Source organism: Balaenoptera borealis (assembly GCF_965194805.1).
Source record: "Balaenoptera borealis genome assembly, chromosome: 13".
Lineage (NCBI taxonomy): Eukaryota > Metazoa > Chordata > Mammalia > Artiodactyla > Balaenopteridae > Balaenoptera > Balaenoptera borealis.
In genome coordinates, this window is record NC_138870.1 from 89,108,395 (window position 1) to 89,128,166 (window position 19,772).

Below are 19,772 nucleotides of genomic sequence, written 5' to 3' on the forward strand. Positions count from 1 at the left end.
CCCCCGCGACCGGCAGGGGCAACGAGCCCGGCCGGCCCTCGCGAGCGGGGGCGGGACTGAAGCCGGAAGTCACGTGCGGTTACAGCCGCTCGGGTGAGGCCGCGTCGTCGCCAAGGCTGGTCCGGGCTGTGACTGTGGGAGGCGCCGGCGTGATGGCGGTGGAGACTCTGTCCCCGGACTGGGAGTTCGACCGCGTTGACGACGGCTCACAGAGTAAGGGAGCGGCAGGCAAGGGTTGCGGGTGGACGCTCCCCGGCCCGCCTCAGCCCCGGCAGCGCTCCTGCGGGAGGGCTCTGCGTCGCTGTCGGCGCGCAGCGGTCCACTTCGGGACATTTTCTGCGCCTCGGGGTGTGAGAGGGACGCGCTCGCGAACCTAACTTTCCGCGTTGGGATTCCCCGGCGACGCTGGGTCAGGCCCGGCCAGGGCTCGGCCTTCGGGGCGGTGACTGTCCTGGGGAGCCCGCTCTGGCCCGGGGGGCGCGGCGTCCACTTCGTGCAGCCGGGGGCTCGGGCGGGGCACGCCCGGGGAGGCCCGCAGCCCGGGGAGCGGAGGCTGTCTTGTCTCTGGCCGCCCGGGGTTTTCGCCAGATCCTCAGAGCGTGCAGTTGTAGGTGAGGCTGAGGTCCGGGTTCCTGTTTCGGTTTCCTGTCTTTCTTCGTTTTCCTCCCAAACCAACTTTTGGAAGTTTGAGTGTTTTTACCTTCGTATTCATATGCTTATCTTCGCTAGAAGATAGCGAAAAAGAACTCATTTCGCGGTAAAAAAATAAACACGTGAATGTCAGTTTATGTCCTCCCATGCCTTTTATTTACTTTAAGTGGTATTTTTCAAAAGTGATGTCCTGTAGTTTCCAGCGCACCTAAAAAGGTTTCAGAAATTACAGCAAATCTGCTTCCGATTTTACTTAGTAAAATTGGATTGTCTCATTTTAACCTAGCAAATTCAGTTCCACGCAGCAAAATTTAGAGGCCAAACTATTTCAGTGAAAGTTTACCGAAGATGAATGCAAATTGGTGATCTGTTTCTTATCTTTGGTGATATGAATCTGCATAGGTGATATAAGAGAGATTGGAACATACTGCTTGTGAATTTGTTTTTTTAATGTAGTTTTCTCAAAAGGTGAATGTAATTTTTAAAAATTAGGCGTAGGGCTTCCCTGGTTGTGCAGTGGTTAAGAATCTGCCTGCCAATGCAGGGGACACGGGTTCCATCCCTGGTCCGGGAAGATCCCACATGCCGCAGAGCAACTAAGCCCGTGCGCCACAACTACTGAGCCTGCGCTCTAGAGCCCGCGAGCCACAACTACTGAAGCCTGCGCGCCACAACTATTGAAGCCCGCGCGCCTAGGGCCCGTGCTCCGTAGCAAGAGAAGCCACTGCAGTGAGAAGCCCACACACCACAACTAAGAGTAGCCCCCCCGCTTGCTGCCACTAGAGAAAGCCTGCGCGCAGCAACAAAGACCCAACGCAGTCAAAAATAATAAATAAATAAAATAAATAAATTTATTTTTAAAAATTACGTGTAAATTTTGCATAATTTTATAAAAGACAGGCACATTAGATGTAATTAGGTTTTATTAGCCTCTCAAAGAAGCATGAGCTTAGTTCAGGATGGTTAGCAGTTTTTCATAAAACATTCCATAAGTTATAAGCTCCTATGCAGCATGAAAAAATAATCCTGGTGGTATTGAATCTTTCAACTTGTTTACGGAGAAGATAACTGTATTTACTGTTAAAGTGAACTGCACCTTGTTATGTATGAAGTTTTATGGACAGAGGTCCCCTACTTTAGTATCTGCAAAATATTGGAATGAAAATATGTTTTGGGTTTGAAAAAAGGTTGAATCAGAATGATCTGGTTCACTCAAAAGACTTTTTCCACATGCCAGGAACTGTGGTAGGTATTATTAGGGATACAAAGATAAAATAAGGAATTAAGTCTGTTGGAAGAGATAAGCATGTAAATAGGTTTTTGCATTTTTTACTCTTGAATCATTATGGAGTTCTTATTTCAAATCTTTTTATTTTAACTTTTACCAATTTAAAAATTTATCAGCAAGGAACGTTAATGTTATTACAGGTTTTCTCTTGCCTGCTACTTTATGAATTTCCAAACAGACTAAATGAATAATTCATTGGCATGTTTTTCTAGCATTGCCTTTAAGAACTCATTTGCTGTTTAAACGCAGCTTTGGTCATTTCCCATGTAACTGAAAATTAGACATGTACTTGGGATTTCGAGAATCTTAATGCAGTTTTTAAAATTTAAGCTGTAGGGAAGAGAGGACCTCTCTTCTCTGTGCCTGGTTTTCATTAATTTTTGGTATATGAATCATATCTAGACTAATTATTTCCCAGAATTGCCTAGATTAATACTATAATGAAATGGGAACCTTAATGAACTAATTGATCCACCTGATTTGGAGCATTAGTTGCAAAATAGGGGAGAATGTGAAGCTAGGTCTTTATCCTTAATGAGTTAGAACATACCTTATCTTAGAGTTGCTTGGTATTGCTAATTTGAGGAGAGAAAATTTTTACTTTTTTTTAGAAGACAGCGATTGAATAAAGTAATTCACATCAATAAAAGAAACTGAGTTGGAGTTGAATTTGCTGCCTTTGGAATGAGTAATGAATTCTTATGTTTAATAAGGTGGAATATTTACTGTCATTAACTTTGCTGAGTAGGCAAACTTTTATTGTCCAGATTATTCCAGTGAGTTCCTAGAGTCATCTATTAATGTGTAAATTCTGTAAATATCAGCACAGTATTCTGTACTCACTGTCCTTTAGTGGCTTTTCCAATTCTATTATGATAGTTAAATAATTAAAACAAAATATCTTGGTAAATTTGAGGCATTACAGGAATAATATGATGAAGCAGGTCTAAAACCATTTAAAAAACAATATTTAGGTGTATTTTTAGACGTAGTTTACTGTGTAATTAAGCATTACATTTTAAAATTTTGCTTCTATGACAACACAGATTTTTGCGCCTAAATCAGGTCATGTTTTTTTTTTTTTTTTGGCACAAAAAAGTTGTTTATGACTAAAACATAGAATCAGGACATTGAGTTGTCTAAGGCATTATTCACATTTTTTAGATTATGGAGTAACTTTTTCATAGTATTTTAAAGTTGCAGTTTTAAGATATCTCTAATTGGTAACATCTACTGTTTTTACAATTATCGTATCTATTTGGAAAAGATTGAAAGTTCAATTATTGTTTAACTTTAAAACTTTATTTTCAAGAAGTCCAGACATTCTGAAGTGATACATTAACAATGCTTAGTATCTACTTTGCTGTGACTTTTGATATTATTTGAAGTAAATGTCTTGTAATTCATTACTTATACTTCTTACAAACTTTTAAAATTTAAATTTAGAAATTCATGCTGAAGTCCAGCTTAAGAATTATGGGAAATTTCTTGAGGAGTATACCTCTCAATTGAGAAGAATTGAGGACGCACTGGATGATTCAATTGGAGATGTTTGGGATTTCAATCTTGATCCTATAGCATTAAAGGTTTGATTTTGTTTTATTTTTTAATTTATGTATACTTTTTCAGGACATACTGTATCTTGAAAACAGTTTTCAAAATTGGGATATGTATTTTTATTGTTTGGAATCTAAAAGAACTAAAATAAACTTGGAGAAAAATGGTTAATTTCCTTTTCTCTAAGCCATGCATGTGTTTTTGTTTTCCTTTTTAAAGAATGACACAAACTCAAAGTCTTTAGTGTCAAAGAATGACACGAACTCTTTGAGCTAACTTGTTTTTCATTATCAAGAAAATGAAGAGGATTGGAATAGCATATTCAAGCTTTACTTGTTTTTTTAATTGAGGTTATTTTACATACAGTGAGATGCATAGATTTAAAATACTGTTCAGTGAATTTAACCAAACACCTATTCCCATGTATCTCATATCCCAATCAAGATACTGAATATTTCCATGATTTCCCAAAAGCTCCCTTATGCTATTTAGGGGATCTTAATATGGGAGTGATTTTTTTAAGATATAAAATAAGTCACTCCTGCTCTGTTCCATTTTGAGGTAGTTCTGTTTTGTTTTATCTTTGAAACTGTTGGCGCTTAATAGCTAACATTTATTGAGTACTTATTATGTGCTAGACACTGTCCTAAGTCACATGTAGTCTTACTTTAATAACAGCTTTCCTGAGATGTAATTCATATATCGTACAATTCTTTGGTTTTTACTCTATTCATAGAATTTTGCCACCATCACCAGAGTCAATTTTAGAACATTTTCACCAGCCCAAAAAGAAATCCCATAGCCATTAGCAGTCACTGCCCATCTGGCGTAGTGCTAGTGCTGAGTACAGGGTCGAACACAAGTTTCCATAGAAGAGAGATAGTCTCAGTTTGTGTATTTAGAATTTTCATGATTTTTTTCAAATTAAAAAATTTTATTTTCTTTTGTTTCTATAGCTTTTGCCTTATGAACAGTCTTCCCTTTTGGAACTCATAAAGACTGAAAACAAGGTACAGATTCCTAAACCTAAAAATCTGTTTTTAAAATGCTTTAGTTATCTGCTATAATTTACTTTTTTCCTTTTGTGTTTTTACTCATGAAACTAGGTCTTAAACAAAGTCATCACTGTTTATGCTGCACTTTGTTGTGAAATCAAGAAATTAAAATATGAGGTAATTATTTGTACTCTTAAGACATTAAAAACATGATTTAAAAGCAAATATGTGCTTATATGTGTACAGTGTGCATAAATATTTAGTGAATGTTGAATGAACTGTATCTTTATAATAGTAGGAATAATGAGTACCATTCACTGGGTGTTTACTGTGTACCAAACACCATGCTAACCCCGTTAATGCTAATAACCACCCAGGAGGTACGTGAGGAATAGATGAGGAAATCGAAGCTAAAGGAGTGTCACTCACCTAACATTTTACTGGTAATAATGGTTTGAGACTGGGTCTGCATTCCTTCTGTGTTGCTTGTTGTATATAATGGCTTTCTGGATATAACTGATTTTTTTTAAAAGCTTTGAATTTTTAATATGTTCTGTGTTTCCTCACCCATGAGCCATTAAAACTCTGGTGGAAGATGGTAAACTTCATCTTTTTTTCTCTACCTTTTTGATATTATGTGGTTGCTTTTTCTCTCCTGAACTAGTGGGAGGATGTGGGAAATTACAGAGTGGTCAGATAAGACAAAGAAAAGGCTAAAGAAATCAAGAAATAAGGTTGAGTATCAGTAATATCTTTGGTACTCTAAAGATAAATTGCATTTACCTATATTGCAAGCAGTTTTTGAATTTAAGTGAATTTATGTGTGTGATGTAGTCATCGGCTTACTATTAAATAGGGATAACTAAGAGAGCCTAGGAATTTAAAAACAAAATAGCAACCTTATAAAATTATTTTAATTTTTTTTAAACAGGCTGAAACTAAATTTTATAATGGTCTCTTGTTTTATGGAGAAGGAGGTAAGTTTTAAAATTTCACATTGTAATGTTGTGATGCTTTTTTTGCGATTGAAATGAACAAAAAGTTAACTGGCAATTCTAGGACTGTCATGATCATGTGAAGTATTAGTGTGAGGAAATAAACATTCAGATTTTTTGTTGGTTTATTTTTTTGTTTGGTAAACAGGTAAAAAAACCTCAGTGATGAAGCAGCAGCAAATTCTGTATGAAGTTTATTTTGATATTTTTATAAATTACAAAGCACTGTAGCTAGATGATTCTCCTTGAATTCATTAAGTTGTGAAACAGATGGTTACTTTTAATTGTGTGATTAATGATTGTTTCATTTTTCTCTTTTGTGTAAAAATTCTGTTTTCAATACTATGCAGATTAGAAGATGTCCTAATGAATAAAAATCACATTTTTTCTTTTGGTGTTGATTAAAATAAAAAATTGAAATATTCTTCATGTTGCCTTTTAAAGCTACAGATTCCAGCATGGTGGAAGGTGATTGCCAAATTCAAATGGGGAGATTTATTTCATTCTTACAGGTAAATGGTTTTTACTTTTTATTGAGCCTTTTCTTTGAAAAGTTTGAGTAAATCACACATAATCAGAAAAGAGTTATGAAACCTTCAAATGCTAAGAATATGTACTGTGAGGGTAAGATACTTAGTTGGCGATGGATTAAATTGATAGTTAAGGAGATTGTAATTCCTGGAAGATTTTCATAGCATTTTTAGTGAGATAAGCTATCAAAATAAGTTTCTTTGTATAATTTCATTTATGGACAGTTTATCACCATGCCTTTTAAAATAATTTAAATTTTGTACCTGGTAGGAAAAGATACTTTATGTTAGAAAAAGTTGTTAATGGAGATCATTAAGCTGTTATGTGAGCAGTGATGAGGTTTAAAAGCAGCAGCACATGATGCTTCTAACCAGATGTTTCAGTTTAGATATGCTTTTCATCACTGCAAAGTTTTAGTTATTCTAGGTTTTCTGGTTTATCAAAAGAATGAAATAACTTCTGTTTCTCTGTTATAAAAGCAATGCTTATATAATATGACAAAAGCAAGAATTGGAGATAAGGAAACAGTACCCATAATCCCACTTACCTTCTGATTGTTGGATATAAGATTTGATATATTTCATTGAATCAAGCATGCTACTATATTCAAATCTTTTATATCTTTACTACTTTTTTTGGTCTTCTTACCTAACTGAGAGCATTTTGTTGAAATTATCCTCTATGATGGTATGTGTCAGTCAGGGTTCAGTCCAGAAAACAAATCACATGAGGTATTTCAAAAGGGGAGATTTAATAGAGCTATCATACGATCTAGCAGTGCCACTCCTGGGCATATATTCTGAAAGACAAAAACTCTAATTCAGAAAGATACATGCACCCCAATGATACAGCATTATTTATAATTGCCAAGATATGAAAGCAACCTAAGTGTCCATCAACAGATGAATGGATAAAGAAGATGTGGTACATATATACAAAAATGGAATATTACTCATCCATAGAAAAGAGTGAAGTAATGCCATTTGCAGCAACAGAGCTGGACCTAGAGATTATCATACTAAGTGAAGTGAGTCAGACAGAGAGAGACAAATATTATGTGATATCACTTATATGTGGAACCTAAAAAATAATACAAATGAATTTGGTTACAAAACTGAAACAAACTCACAAACAGAGAAAACAAACTTATGGTTACCAAAGGGGAAAGGCAGTGGGGAGAGATAAATTAGGAGTGTGGGATTAACAGATACACAATACTATACATAAAATAGGTAAACAACAAGGATTTACTGTATAGCACAGGGAACTATACTCAGTCTTTTGTAATAACCTATAATGGAAGAGAATCTGAAAAAAATATATATAATTGAATCACTTTGCTGTACATCTGAAACTAACACAGTATTATAAATCAACTATATTTCAATTAAAGAAAGAAAGAAAGAAAAAAAAAAGAGGAGATTTAATATAGAGAATTGGTTCCATAAGAATTGGAGGGCTGAAAGAAAAAACAGTGAGGGAAGCCAGAGGAAGCAGATATCACCTCTACATCTAGGGTATAAAAGGGAAAAGGTTCGGGTTGCCAGAGTCTGGGAGGTATACGAGGAGGAGCCCTAGGGAATTAGTAGCATACCTCTGAGGAAGCAGTGCTGCCTGGCTGCTGCTGGTAGAGTTTAAAACTGAAGATTGGTTTTGTAGTGCTGGAAGCAGCAGGAGCCTGGGGCAAGCTGCCATTGCTGGGGTGAACTGCTCCTGCCTGGATTATGTTGATAAAAACAGCAAGAAGTAGGAAGGATGTCCATTTCCTGCCTCCTAGTCTGCTTTTAATGCCACCTGTTGGCAGAACCTAACAGGAAGCCTGCTGGGCAGGAGTCTAAGAAATGTTACTTTACAAGGTTGAAGTGAATGTGTCAGTTTCTCTAGTTTTGTCAAATTTTGCATTTCTTATTTTGAGGATGTTTTATTCGGTGCATACAAGTTTGTAATTGTTCATAATTCCCAGTAAATGGAATCTTTTATTGTGTGGTGACCTTCTTAAGCTGAGATAATAATTATGTATGTAACATATAATTACATATATGGTCATTAGCTATAGTAATGCTAATAAAATCTGTTTGATATTGATATCATTGCCCCAGCTCTGTTTTAGTTAGCATTTTCTTTTTTTAAATTCTTTTTATTCTTTCAGCCTTTCAATGTCATTATGTTTTAGTTGTGTTTCTCTAAAACTGCATCGCTCTGGATTTTGCTTTTTTATATAATCTGAAAATTTCTGTGTTTTAATTGGTTAATTTTATTTCTATTTGTCTTATATAAATAGTGTATTATGTATCTGGACTTATTTCTGCCTTTTTGTTTTGTGCTTTCTATTTGTCCTGCATTTTCTGTTCTTTCCCTGCTTTTATTAGACTTTTAGAAGTTTAATACGAAATGTAAAACTAGAGCTGTTTAAATAAAATTGAAATGTATTATTTTCACTTTCAAAAAATTTAAATTGTGGATCTAACAGCTGCATTTGATTCCATTTTTAAACATTCAACAAATGTTTCATGAGCTTAGCATATGTTAGAAACTGTTCTTGGTGCTTGGGATACAGCAGTGCACAAAACCAACAGAAATTTCTGCCCTCATAGAGCTTACAGTTTAGAGCAGCCATAGGTTTAATTAGGTTCTAAATATTTTAGGATAGATGTGAGTTAACTATTTAATGACAAACATATTTCTGGGATAATTAATATTTCACTTGATGTGTGCCAAGCCTGTTTATAGATAAGGTTCAAGGTAATAAACATTTGAAGTTATTTCAGAGTGACTTCTGAAGACCTCTTCCCCTCATTGTCATACTTTCTAAACTGGCAGCTTCTGAGCTTCTTCATTCATTCAGATGTTCACTCATTTATTCATTTAATAGGCAGACATTTATTGAGGAAGCAGTTGAGGGTTAGCCACCATACTGGGCAGTGGCCATTCAAAGAAGGAATAAGACAGTCTCTGTCAGTTAGGAATTATATGAGTAATGAAAACAAGACTTAAAATAGAAGGATGCGTGAAATGCTGTAGGGGCAAAGAGGTAGAAATAACGTTGGGAGGTGAATTAAGAACTGATTGCTTGAAGGATGCTTGAAGTTGTCTTGCTGCAGGTTAACTGGAGAGTTTTAGTAGAAAACTGTTTTGTTTTTGTTTAGCATTGTTACCATAAAATTCAGTCAGAAATAGTGACATTTACTCAACTTGTAACATATACTCAACTTGTCATTTCAGGAACTGTCTTGTTTTGTTACGAGGTGCTATGAAGTGGTGATGAATGTAGTCCATCAGTTGGCTGCCCTCTATATCAGTAACAAGTAATGGATTTTAGAAATGTTTTTACATTTTTAATAGAGATGCAGGAAATGTTTTTCTTAAACTAGCTAAATATCTGAAAGTTTTTCGTTTGTTCACTCACTCACTCATTCCTTCATTCATTTATTCAGCGTTCTTTGAACACTCATGATATTTTAAACACTACTTGATGTGTGTAATCCATAGGTTAGTAAGACAGTTTCTGCCATGGTGAATGAGCCCATTATCTGTCTGAACGAGAATGTTGACAGAATAATCTTAAAGAAATCTGATTGTATAGAAAAAGGCTAATATAGAATTAGTATATGTACCAAGTTCTCTCTACATATTTCCTCTTTCCTTTACATTGAAGGGTCCTTGGATTAGAATCATGTGACACTTTTCTTAAGCTGCGGAATCTTGGGGAGTGGGGCTAGGTAATCTACATTGAAAAATTTTTGTGAGTAATTCTAATGCTCTTCCAAGTTTGGGGACCACTGCCCTAAATCAAGAAAAAGACCAAATTTTCATAGAGCCCTTAGTATTTTTAACCACCACAAAGTAATATCTTGCATTTGATTAAAACTGTATACTTAAAATTTTTCCCATTTACTGCTTAATTATAATGTTACAAAACTTTGTTTAGGTATATGACTAGGGATTCTCAATTATGAGAAGAGAGATAACTGAAGCCCAAAGGAATTATTTGCCAAGATTCCATAGCAAGTTAGGTACTGCTCTTTTGGTCACCAGTCCATTCATAGTTGTTCTTACTATACCATGCTGCATCTCAACTCTCTTTATAAAGTGAAAGACTGTGTTAACTGTTTCTCATTCGCATGTTTTTCCAGTCAGTCAGTTATTTATTTTATGTTCTGTGCTCTCACTGAAGTTCTCCTCATGGCAGAAGGGAATGAGAGCACAGCTCTCCCCAACCCCTGCTGTACTTGGTGTGGAATTCAAAGAGACTCCCCACTACCACACTGCTGCCCTTGAAAGATGAAATTTGTCTGAATTTTGTGCTTAATTTTTTAAATATTCTATCTTGTGGGATATTTATATATGCTTTGATATACAAGTATTAATTTATTTACTGTTGAGTAGATTGACTCTCTAGGAAGTAAAATTGAATTATCCTGGGGCTTTTGACTCTGGTATAATCCCATTTGTATGCATTGTTTTTTCAGTAGGAATGAGAATGCTAGCAATAAATGCAACTGAACAGAGGTCTAGTTCCCAAATGCCAGTTCGGGTGGGATAACAAAGATTCTAGTTGAAAATTGAGAAATTCTCATAGTTTAGAAAGAAATAAATAACCAGTTTTGTTATTTCTTTAGCGCCATCCCAAGTTAGATCCTTTAGGCTTGAATGGCTAAGGTTATTCATGGGCTGCATATTGACATATACCTACCCACTGAGGAGTTGGGTGTAGGCAAGGAGAGCCCAGACTCTGTATGTACAAGTTATCTGCTTGGGAAAGTGGAATATGATAATAATTCTTTGGGTCGTTTAAATTTTAGTGACTAAAGCCTAAATAAAAATAAATACATATTAAAATTCCAAGAGCTTCTGCTTTATGTGTTTTCCTTAAACATGAACTGTGACAAAAAAGGAGATTTTTTTTTTTTTTTAACTTGGGTGTTATTTTATTACAGGATTGCACCCAAAATTATAGAGACAACTGGAGTTCATTTTCAGGTAAAAGTAATTTAACTTGACCTGTAAAACTGTAATTTTTAGTATATTTTACTTTGGAGTTTGTATGATTGGGGAGTACAACAATTATTGCAAGGCTCTTAAAGGAGCTCTTTTTTTTTTTTTTTGCATTTGTTCTCTTTCATCTGTGAAGTTGATGAGGCATTACTGACCCACTATCAGTGTAACTCTTCCTAGTATTGGCCCAATGCAGACTCTCCAAGTGGTCTCTTCAGAGAATCTACAGTATCACGATTAAGGATGAAATATTGGGTGAAGGGTTTCCCAGTGTAAGGCTGATGGTTCCATCTGAGGATTAACAGTTTCATCTGTAGTTTAATTTACCCACTGCTTTAATTTAGTAATTAGCCCAAGTGTGTTTAACTTAAAAAATCCACATGAAGCTTAACTTCTGACTAGTGATTAAATGATAATCATTTAAGGTTTTTTGACAGACTATGTATGAGCACTTGGGAGAGCTGTTAGCAGTTCTGCTTACCCTGGATGAAATTATTGATAATCATATCACATTGAAAGACCACTGGACTATGTACAAAAGGTGAGCCAATTCCAATGTTTAAAATACTCTCTTACTTTGTATAGGTAATGTATTAGTAAAAAATAAATAAATGTAAATAGTACAGATCCGTTAGGAGACCTGAAATCTGTATTTAGAAGGATCTCATGTCAGATTTTCTTTGAAGACAGTAACCATTCTTTTAATTTCAGGTAGGGTTTTTGCGAGTATGATATACTTGTATAAAGCATCCTAATTCTTAAAGTGTAGTTGTTAATTTGACTACCTTAGGACTCAGATTCATTTTTTCCTTGTTCTATACGAATGATAGTTGTTTATTCTCAGCTTGGTTTTATTTTGTTTTATACTCCAGAACTTTTTAAAGTCAAGGCATTTTGTTTTATTCAATTTATAAGCATTCACTAAATGGCTGTTATCTAGAGAGCACCAGATCTGAATTTAAGATGATATAAAAAGGTATGATTAGAAAATTAAATACGTTAGGATTGTTTTTGTTCAAATTTTCAAATGTGTAGAGCCAAACAAGTGATACAAATATAAAACTTTGATTTCTGGGAATATTTTTAATACAAGAATTTATTAGGCAAATCAAAGGTGTTTCTCCTACTTTTCTACAAGGTTACTGAAATCTGTCCATCACAACCCTTCAAAATTTGGAATTCAGGAAGAAAAACTAAAGCCATTTGAAAAGTTCTTGCTGAAGCTAGAAGGGCAGTTACTTGATGGAATGATATTTCAGGTATGAGCGCTGTATCAGGCTATAATAAATGGGCTTATATTAGTAGACCCATCTCAGAATTGTAGTGGGTCACTTTTATAGCATATTGTTGTGACTATATTTTTCTTTAAAAGTGCTTAGGCTTAAAACATGGTTAATGTACTAAAATATAGTTATATCAGTATCTAGTAGCAAATGAAATTAATAGTATACTGGTTGTATTTGTGATAAGGGTTTTTTAAATTATGTAAAAGGATAAAACTATTCAAGGGTTAGTATCTGAGTAGTTGTGTCAAGCATTTTGTTTGTTGTTAACCTCTAGATTTAGGTTAGTAAGAGAGCCTTTTATAAGTCTGTTTTAATTTCCTACTCAGGGAATATAATTTGCATCTGCACAATCCAGGTAGCTTCTAACCACATGTGGCTGTTTAAATGTAAATTAATTAAAAAAAAATTCATTTCCTCTGCTATACTAGCAACATGGCAAATTCTTAATAGCCACATGTAATCTCATTATCACACTGTGCACCTTAAACTTATATATGTTATATGCCAGTGATATCTCAGTAAAGCTGGGGGAAAACCCAGCTGTGGCTAACAATCATATCTGACAGCACAGATATAAAACATTTTCATCATCACAGAAAGTTCTGTTGGATGGCACAGCTTTGGGTAGTATCCACCAGAAATTGCATTACAGTACCCTTGAACAATATGGGTTTGAACTGCACAGGTCCACTTATATATGTATATTTTTCAATAGTAAACGCTACAGTATTACACAGTCCACGATTGGCTGAATGCAAGTGTGTGGAGGAACCGTGGATGCAGAGGGCCAGCTCTAAATTATACGGGGATTAACCCCCACTTGTTCAAGGGTCAACTGTATGTTCCATTTAAAATCTGCTTCAAGGTTACCTTTAATTTATATTTTAGATGATCACAATTTTTACAGAATGATCACAACTCTTGTTTACACCAATTTAACTGTTAATCTGTTAATTTCAGGAGAATTTTTTTGTTGATTGTTTTTCCAGGAGCCATTTCTACACATAATGTAATAAAGTGTAATAAAGTGTTAGGAAAGTAATTGTAAACAGAAAAAATAAAGTCTCCTCTTAAAAGTGCAAATTAAAATAATAAAGCATGCTTTCCCATGCTTCATCAGATACACCTTCTATACATCACCAAGCATCACTTGTTTGTATCTCTTCATGTAGAATTATAGATTTTGGTTCAGTTTTATTACTTTCACATAAGGGGTACTCAAATGTATAAGTACGTATGTATACATTTCCCATTTAGAAGGATTTAGATATTAGGTTAAGGTAAAAACCTGAGCCTCAGTGTTAGTAAAATCAAAATGATGAATGTAGGAGTTTATCACTCTATATTTAAATCTGTTTAATAGCATATGAAGTCATAATAGCTTATGAGAGTGTAAATTTCTCTAAATGTTTCCTGTCTAGGCCTGTATAGAACAGCAGTTTGATTCTCTCAATGGAGGAGTATCTGTGTCAAAAAATAGCACTTTTGCTGAAGAATTTGCACATAGTATTCGCTCAATTTTTGCAAATGTAGAAGCCAAACTTGGTAATGTAACATGCATTTTTTGGTTTTCATTTAAAAGTTTTCATTTCCTTTAAAGCAGAATTTTAAGTATATTCTGTTTTTCTCTCATGTTATTGTTTTATAAGGAGAACCTTCTGAAATTGACCAGAGAGACAAGTATGTAGGAATTTGTGGACTGTTTGTATTGCACTTTCAGATTTTTCGAACTGTTGATAAAAAGTTTTATAAGTCTTTATTGGACATTTGTAAGAAGGTAAGAACTTGCAACTTCTATTTTTTTCAATTTGAATAGATGGAAAAGATTTTGGATAAAATTGGGTATTTTAAAATGTATTTTATTCCTGCTTACAAAAATAATAATTTTTGTAATATTTTGTAATAATCATTACAAAAATAATATCATAATATTCATTTAAAAAAATCTAAGCATTCCAGAAATAAGTAACATAGTAAATGAAAATACCCCATAATTCCACATTGTAGAAATACATATTAGTGGATGCTTTTCCACATTTTTTCCTATACATTAACTTGCTATTACTACTTTTTTCTCTTTCTTTTCCTTCGCTTTCTCTTCTTGCCACCCATTCTCATTATTGAAGTAGGAAAAAATTTAAAACAATTTTTTTCTTTGTCTTTGCTGTTTCCATGATGTGGCACCTGTTTTCAAAATTGAAAATTTAGATGGTGTATAGAATCAAGTGATATGTGACCATGAGAACCCAGCCATCTTGAATATTTATTTTGTATTTTTTCACTAAAATAGAGTGAAAGTAAAGGTCATGAAGACTCAAGTTTCTGTTTAATTTTTGCATATTCTTATTCATCTGAAAATCTGTGTAAGTGTATGTGTGTGTGTTGTTTAATATTTAGGCAGAATAAAATTAGTGTCATGCTCCACAACAGGTATAGGAATGCCTTTACTCTGTGCCACATTAACATAACTTGTCTCATATTAATGAGTATCTTTTTATCATTATTTTTCGTGAAATAGGTTGTCTTCCATTGCATGTTGTGGGATTATTAAACAGTTTGTTGTTTAACCTGCATTTAATGATTTCCCTCCTCTTTCATTTCCTATTTCAGGTACCAGCCATCACTCTGACTGCTAATATTATTTGGTTTCCTGACAATTTTTTGATCCAGAAAATACCAGCAGCTGCCAAACTTCTGGATAGAAAAAGTCTTCAAGCCATTAAAATATACAGAGATACTTTCCTACAGCAGAAAGCTCAGTCACTTACCAAGTAGGTTTTATAAGTACCCATAATGTAACTATTTAGATAGTTTATATTTTCAGATCTTACACTGATTGTAAATATGCAGGAAGCATTTGAATTACAAGATCAGACATAGTTACTGATTACCAGAGAAAACGTTGGGCAATCTCTAGGAGATTTATTTTCTAGGAGTGTTTTTTTGTTTTAAATGTTTCAGGCTTAAACTCAATTTAAGATGTAGGCAAATTATACTTTATGGAAATACAGATATGTGTGCATACATTCATATACTTTTTGTCAGGTGCATTAAATATTTTTGTGTGTAAAGTGAAGTCTCTGCAGTAGATGCCAGTTGATGACATTTAGAACATTGTGTGTACATGACTCAATGTTGATTTTTGCAGGAGTTGACTTTAATTTAATGCACTCCTTTTTTTTCTTTTTTTTTATGAAAGTAATGTATGCACATATTTAAGAAGTTAAAAAGTACTAAAGGTTCAAAGGAAAAAAATGATTGTCCTCTGCCCCATTCCCCCCTGTGCCTTCGTCCTGCTTCCTAAAAGAACACTTTTAACTCTTAGTTTCTTCTGATACTTACATCTTTTAGCTTATCTTACTATGTAAAATTTCAAATATACACAAAATAGAGAAAATAATATAATGAGCCCCCATGTTCTCATCACATAGCCTTAACAATTAAATTTACTGTACATTGTCACTTGAGTATACTGCTAAAATTTCACGTTGACTGGGATGAAGATTTTAAGTGAAGCGACACAGGACTCTGCCAGTGACCCTGTACTGGACAGTTTTTTGTTTTTTTTTTTTTAATAAATTTATTTATTTATTTATTTTTGGCTGTGTCAGGTCTTTGTTGCTGTGTGCGGGCTTTCTCTAGTTGCGGCGAGCAGGGGCTACTCTTCATTGCAGTGTGCGGGCTTCTCATTGTGGTGGCTTCTCTTGTTGTGGAGCGAGGGCTCTAGGAGCGTGGGCTTCAGTAGTTGTGGCATTCAGGCTCAGTAGTTGTAGCTCACAGGCTCTAGAGCACAGGCTCAGTAGCTGTGGTGCATGGGCTTAGTTGCTCCGTAGCATGTGGGATCTTCCCGGACTAGGGACTGAACCCGTGACCCCTGCATTGGCAGGCGGATTCTTAACCACTGCGCCACCAGGGAAGTCCCGACTGGACAGTTTTTAACTGTAACGTGGTTAAAGGGTAATAGGGATATTTACCTACTTTCTGTTAATCTTGACTATTGAGGGGAAATTGGGTCACTCCTGTACAGTGGGGCAAAGAGGAGTATATCTGGAATATACGAGATCCCCTAAAGCATCTCTTAGTACTCCCAAGTCCTATAATTAAAGTCAGTGGAGAGTGACAAGTCAATTCAGGCAGGACTACTCATGGCAGAGATTTCAGGGCTCTCCAGTACATTCTGAAACAGAGTTGAGGAGGGATAAAGACATAAGATTGGATTTAGATTAAAGAGGTGAACTCAGTAGGATGGAGAGACAGGACCAGGCTTCGTAGCAGTAATTTAAAAAAAGATGTGTATGTTTTAGTTACCAGAGACTTAATATTCTTTAACAGTATGATGCAGTTGCTAAAACTGTCAGTTCATACTTAGATTACATTAATAACTATACCCAAGTTATGGAAACTAGTAGTTACAATATCTAGGCTAGGGGAATTGGTAGTTCCATTAAATTCTTACTGGTCAGATTATAATGAGTGTTTGGTGGTGCCTCATTTTAAGAGGGCCACAAACTGTCGCATCTCCAGATGAACCTGATCAGGTTGTTAGATCTGAGAACCATGACCTTTGAAGACTCATTGAAAAGTCTCTATATAGTTTGGCCTTTAAAAGAGAAATCTGAGGAATGATGTATTAGATTTCTTTAAATATTTGAAGGGCATTCAGGTTGAAGAGGGAACAGATTTGATCTCTGTGGCTCCAGGAAGTTGAATTAGAACCAAAAGATGAAGGTGACAGATATTAGTAATAATTGCCAACATTATTAAGCTTATAACTATGTAGTAGGCATTATGCTAAAGGCTTTAAACACATTGTCTTTTGTAAACCCTGTAACAGTCTTCTCATATGGGAAATAACAAAGTCACAACTAATATTTACCCTGTGCTTTCTATAAGTCAAAAACTATTCCAGGAACTTCATGTGTATCATCTTTTTTAATCATCAGAAAATCCTATGAGGGTAGGTACTGTTGTCACGTCCATTTTATAGGTGAGAAAATTGAGACACAGAGAGATTGAACTTACCCAAATTGAAACAGCTAATACGTGGCAGAGCTGGGAAGTCCAACTCTAGAGCACAAGCTCTTAACACTACTCTGTAGTGTTTCTCTATATTTTTATCCCATTTTCAGATAAGGAAAATGAGGCTTAGAGAAATGAACTTTGCCAGGTCACACAGCTGGGAACGTATCAGAGAAGGCATGCAAACCCACGCCCGTCCTACTCTAGAGCCTTTGTGGCAGAGTTGTGTAGGCTGCCCTGAGAGGTAATGTACCCTTTCACTAGAGCTACGTAGGCAGAATACAGATGACCATCAGTCCAAGGTGCTGGAGGAACTGAGTCTTATTATGTAAAAGATTGAATAAGTTGACTTTCAAAGACCCCCCCCTCCCCCGTGTGATAACATTTCAATATTTCTAAATTCTTTAATTTCAAAAACATACCTCTCTGCAGTCACTGTAGAGCTCCTTTGAGCTGAAGGGGGCAATGTCTTTTTCATTCTCCTCATAACTGCCAAAGAAACCTAAAATTCACAACACTAAAGTGAAACCCAGGAGAGAGGAGATGGTGTGATCAGCATGAGCTTTGTCTGACATTTTAGAAAAAGTTGAGGAAGTGACTAAGGGCTGTCCCAGTCAGGCTCCAGAGTTCATTGTGGAGGAGGAGGAAGCAGTGGGGGACAGTTTTCCTGCCTCTGCACCATACATTAGACCCCACGTGGCCAAGTGCCCCAGCCACCTCTTTGACTAGGGTCCAAGGTTTGTAGGTTGTTGCATTTTGCTTTTTATTCACAACCATTTTGATGCTGGGGATACTGCCCTTGGAGGGTAGAGGTATGAACCTTTCTTTCAAACCCTCAGTTGACGTACAAGTGTTGACACTGTTGAGTGCTTTATATTAGGACAGGAGATTTGTTCTTTCTCCCTAGTGTTTCTCCTGTTTGTACTTTGAAATGAAGCTGACAATCTGACAGGACCCTTTTTGGACTCACTTTGTCAATTAACTTGGCTTTTTAAAACTTGAAGCAGTTTCATTTTTATATATTTACAGGAGATAAAGATTATCTGGTGTCTGGATGTAGGAATGATGGGTGGAGTGACAGACAAACCTCTGCTTTATCCCATGTAGTGTGATCTAAAACTGAGTGATTCTTGACTGCCCTTGACTGTGTATTAGCCTCCTTCTTTTAAACAGGTTTTTTTTTTTTTAAAGGAACTCCTTTATTTATTTATTTATTTATGGCTGTGTTGGGTCTTCGTTTCTGTGCGAGGGCTTTCTCCAGGTCCGGCAAGTGAGGGCCACTCTTCATTGCGGTGCGCGGGCCCCTCACTATCGCGGCCTCTCTTGTTGCGGAGCACAGGCTCCAGACGCGCAGGCTCAGTAGTTGTGGCTCACGGGCCTAGTTGCTCCGCGGCATGTGGGATCTTCCCAGACCAGGGCTTGAACCCGTGTCTCCTGCATTGGCAGGCAGATTCTCAACCACTGCGCCACCAGGGAAGCCCCTAGCCTTCTTCTTAATGTTACTGACTTAATCAGTAACGTTATGTTATGATTATGATATGTCTTAATGTTATTGCCATCAACTTGATTGCTGTTGTAGGCCTCTTCCTTCTGTCCCTGCTCGTGACTTTACTGTTCCCTTCTGTGCATTGTATCCCTGCTTGAGTCCGGATCACAGCCTCTTCTTAAAGTGGAGGCATTGCCCTAGGACTCTGCTCTTACTCTGTGTTCCAGACTTCTAAATCAAATCATCCACAAGTCAGATAATACATTTTAGTGCCATTTGAGGCAAAGCCAGAAGTGCAGCTATTGGTGTCTTTTGTCTAATGGAATCTTGGCTCAGAAGAAATAATTTTTCTCAGATTTGATTGAATTAATTAAAATTAAACTTAATTGTTTTTAAAATAAAGAAGTATAGCTTAAATAGCTTGTGGGCTAAAAGTTCTCATCTTGACTAATTTGAGATGCATTGATACAGTCATTTAGTGTTAGTAAGCAGCCTGCATAGTAGAATTATATTATTTAGTTTTTCCACGATGGGAAAGCTTCCTAGATTTGGGCTGAAGTCCTGGCTCGGCTGTGTACTAGTTGTATGATGTTGGGCACATTACTTCTCTGTGTGTCAGTTTCCTCTTCTGTAAAATGGAGATCGTAATACTTAACCTCATAAGGTTAATGTGAGGGTTTAATGAGTTAATTTGTGTAAAGTGCTTATAACAGTGGCTGGGCATATATAGTAAGCATTCAGTAAAGGTTAGCTTTTATATTCAGATTCTGACAACTTCCATTCATCTCTGGTTCAAGCTGTCATCCCCTTTTTCCTGCATTATCACAGGAGCTTCCTAAGTGGTTTTCCTGCTTTTACCATTGTCCCCTTTATAGTTTATTTTCAACATACCAGTCAAAGTGATATTGATCCTCTTCAGAGTTAGAGTAGGTCACTCTACTCAAATCCTCTAGAGGCTTTCCACTGAAG

General features: G+C 35.9%; 1 protein-coding gene across 11 annotated transcripts in view; it reads left to right on the forward strand.

The window, feature by feature from the left end:
* Positions 1-59: 59 nt before the first annotated feature.
* WASHC4 (WASH complex subunit 4) overlaps positions 60-19,772 on the forward strand; it is a 71,088-nt gene continuing 51,375 nt past the window's right edge. For 9 of the 11 annotated variants that reach the window (XR_014233206.1, XR_014233207.1, XR_014233208.1 and 6 more), the window contains exons 1-13: positions 60-213; positions 3,386-3,525; positions 4,453-4,506; positions 4,603-4,668; positions 5,423-5,468; positions 5,931-5,998; positions 9,240-9,322; positions 10,955-10,997; positions 11,450-11,553; positions 12,151-12,271; positions 13,720-13,843; positions 13,948-14,075; positions 14,909-15,069. Coding sequence is in view for 7 of the 11 variants with exons in the window: in XM_082349862.1 (XP_082205988.1) it covers positions 153-213; positions 3,386-3,525; positions 4,453-4,506; positions 4,603-4,668; positions 5,423-5,468; positions 5,931-5,998; positions 9,240-9,322; positions 10,955-10,997; positions 11,450-11,553; positions 12,151-12,271; positions 13,720-13,843; positions 13,948-14,075; positions 14,909-15,069 (1,199 nt within the window). In the remaining 4 variants the exon portion in view is untranslated. Of the gene's footprint in view, positions 214-3,385; positions 3,526-4,452; positions 4,507-4,602; positions 4,669-5,422; positions 5,469-5,930; positions 5,999-9,239; positions 9,323-10,954; positions 10,998-11,449; positions 11,554-12,150; positions 12,272-13,719; positions 13,844-13,947; positions 14,076-14,908; positions 15,070-19,772 lie in introns of those variants that run through there. The other 2 variants (XM_082349858.1, XM_082349859.1) reach the window with 2 other exon arrangements.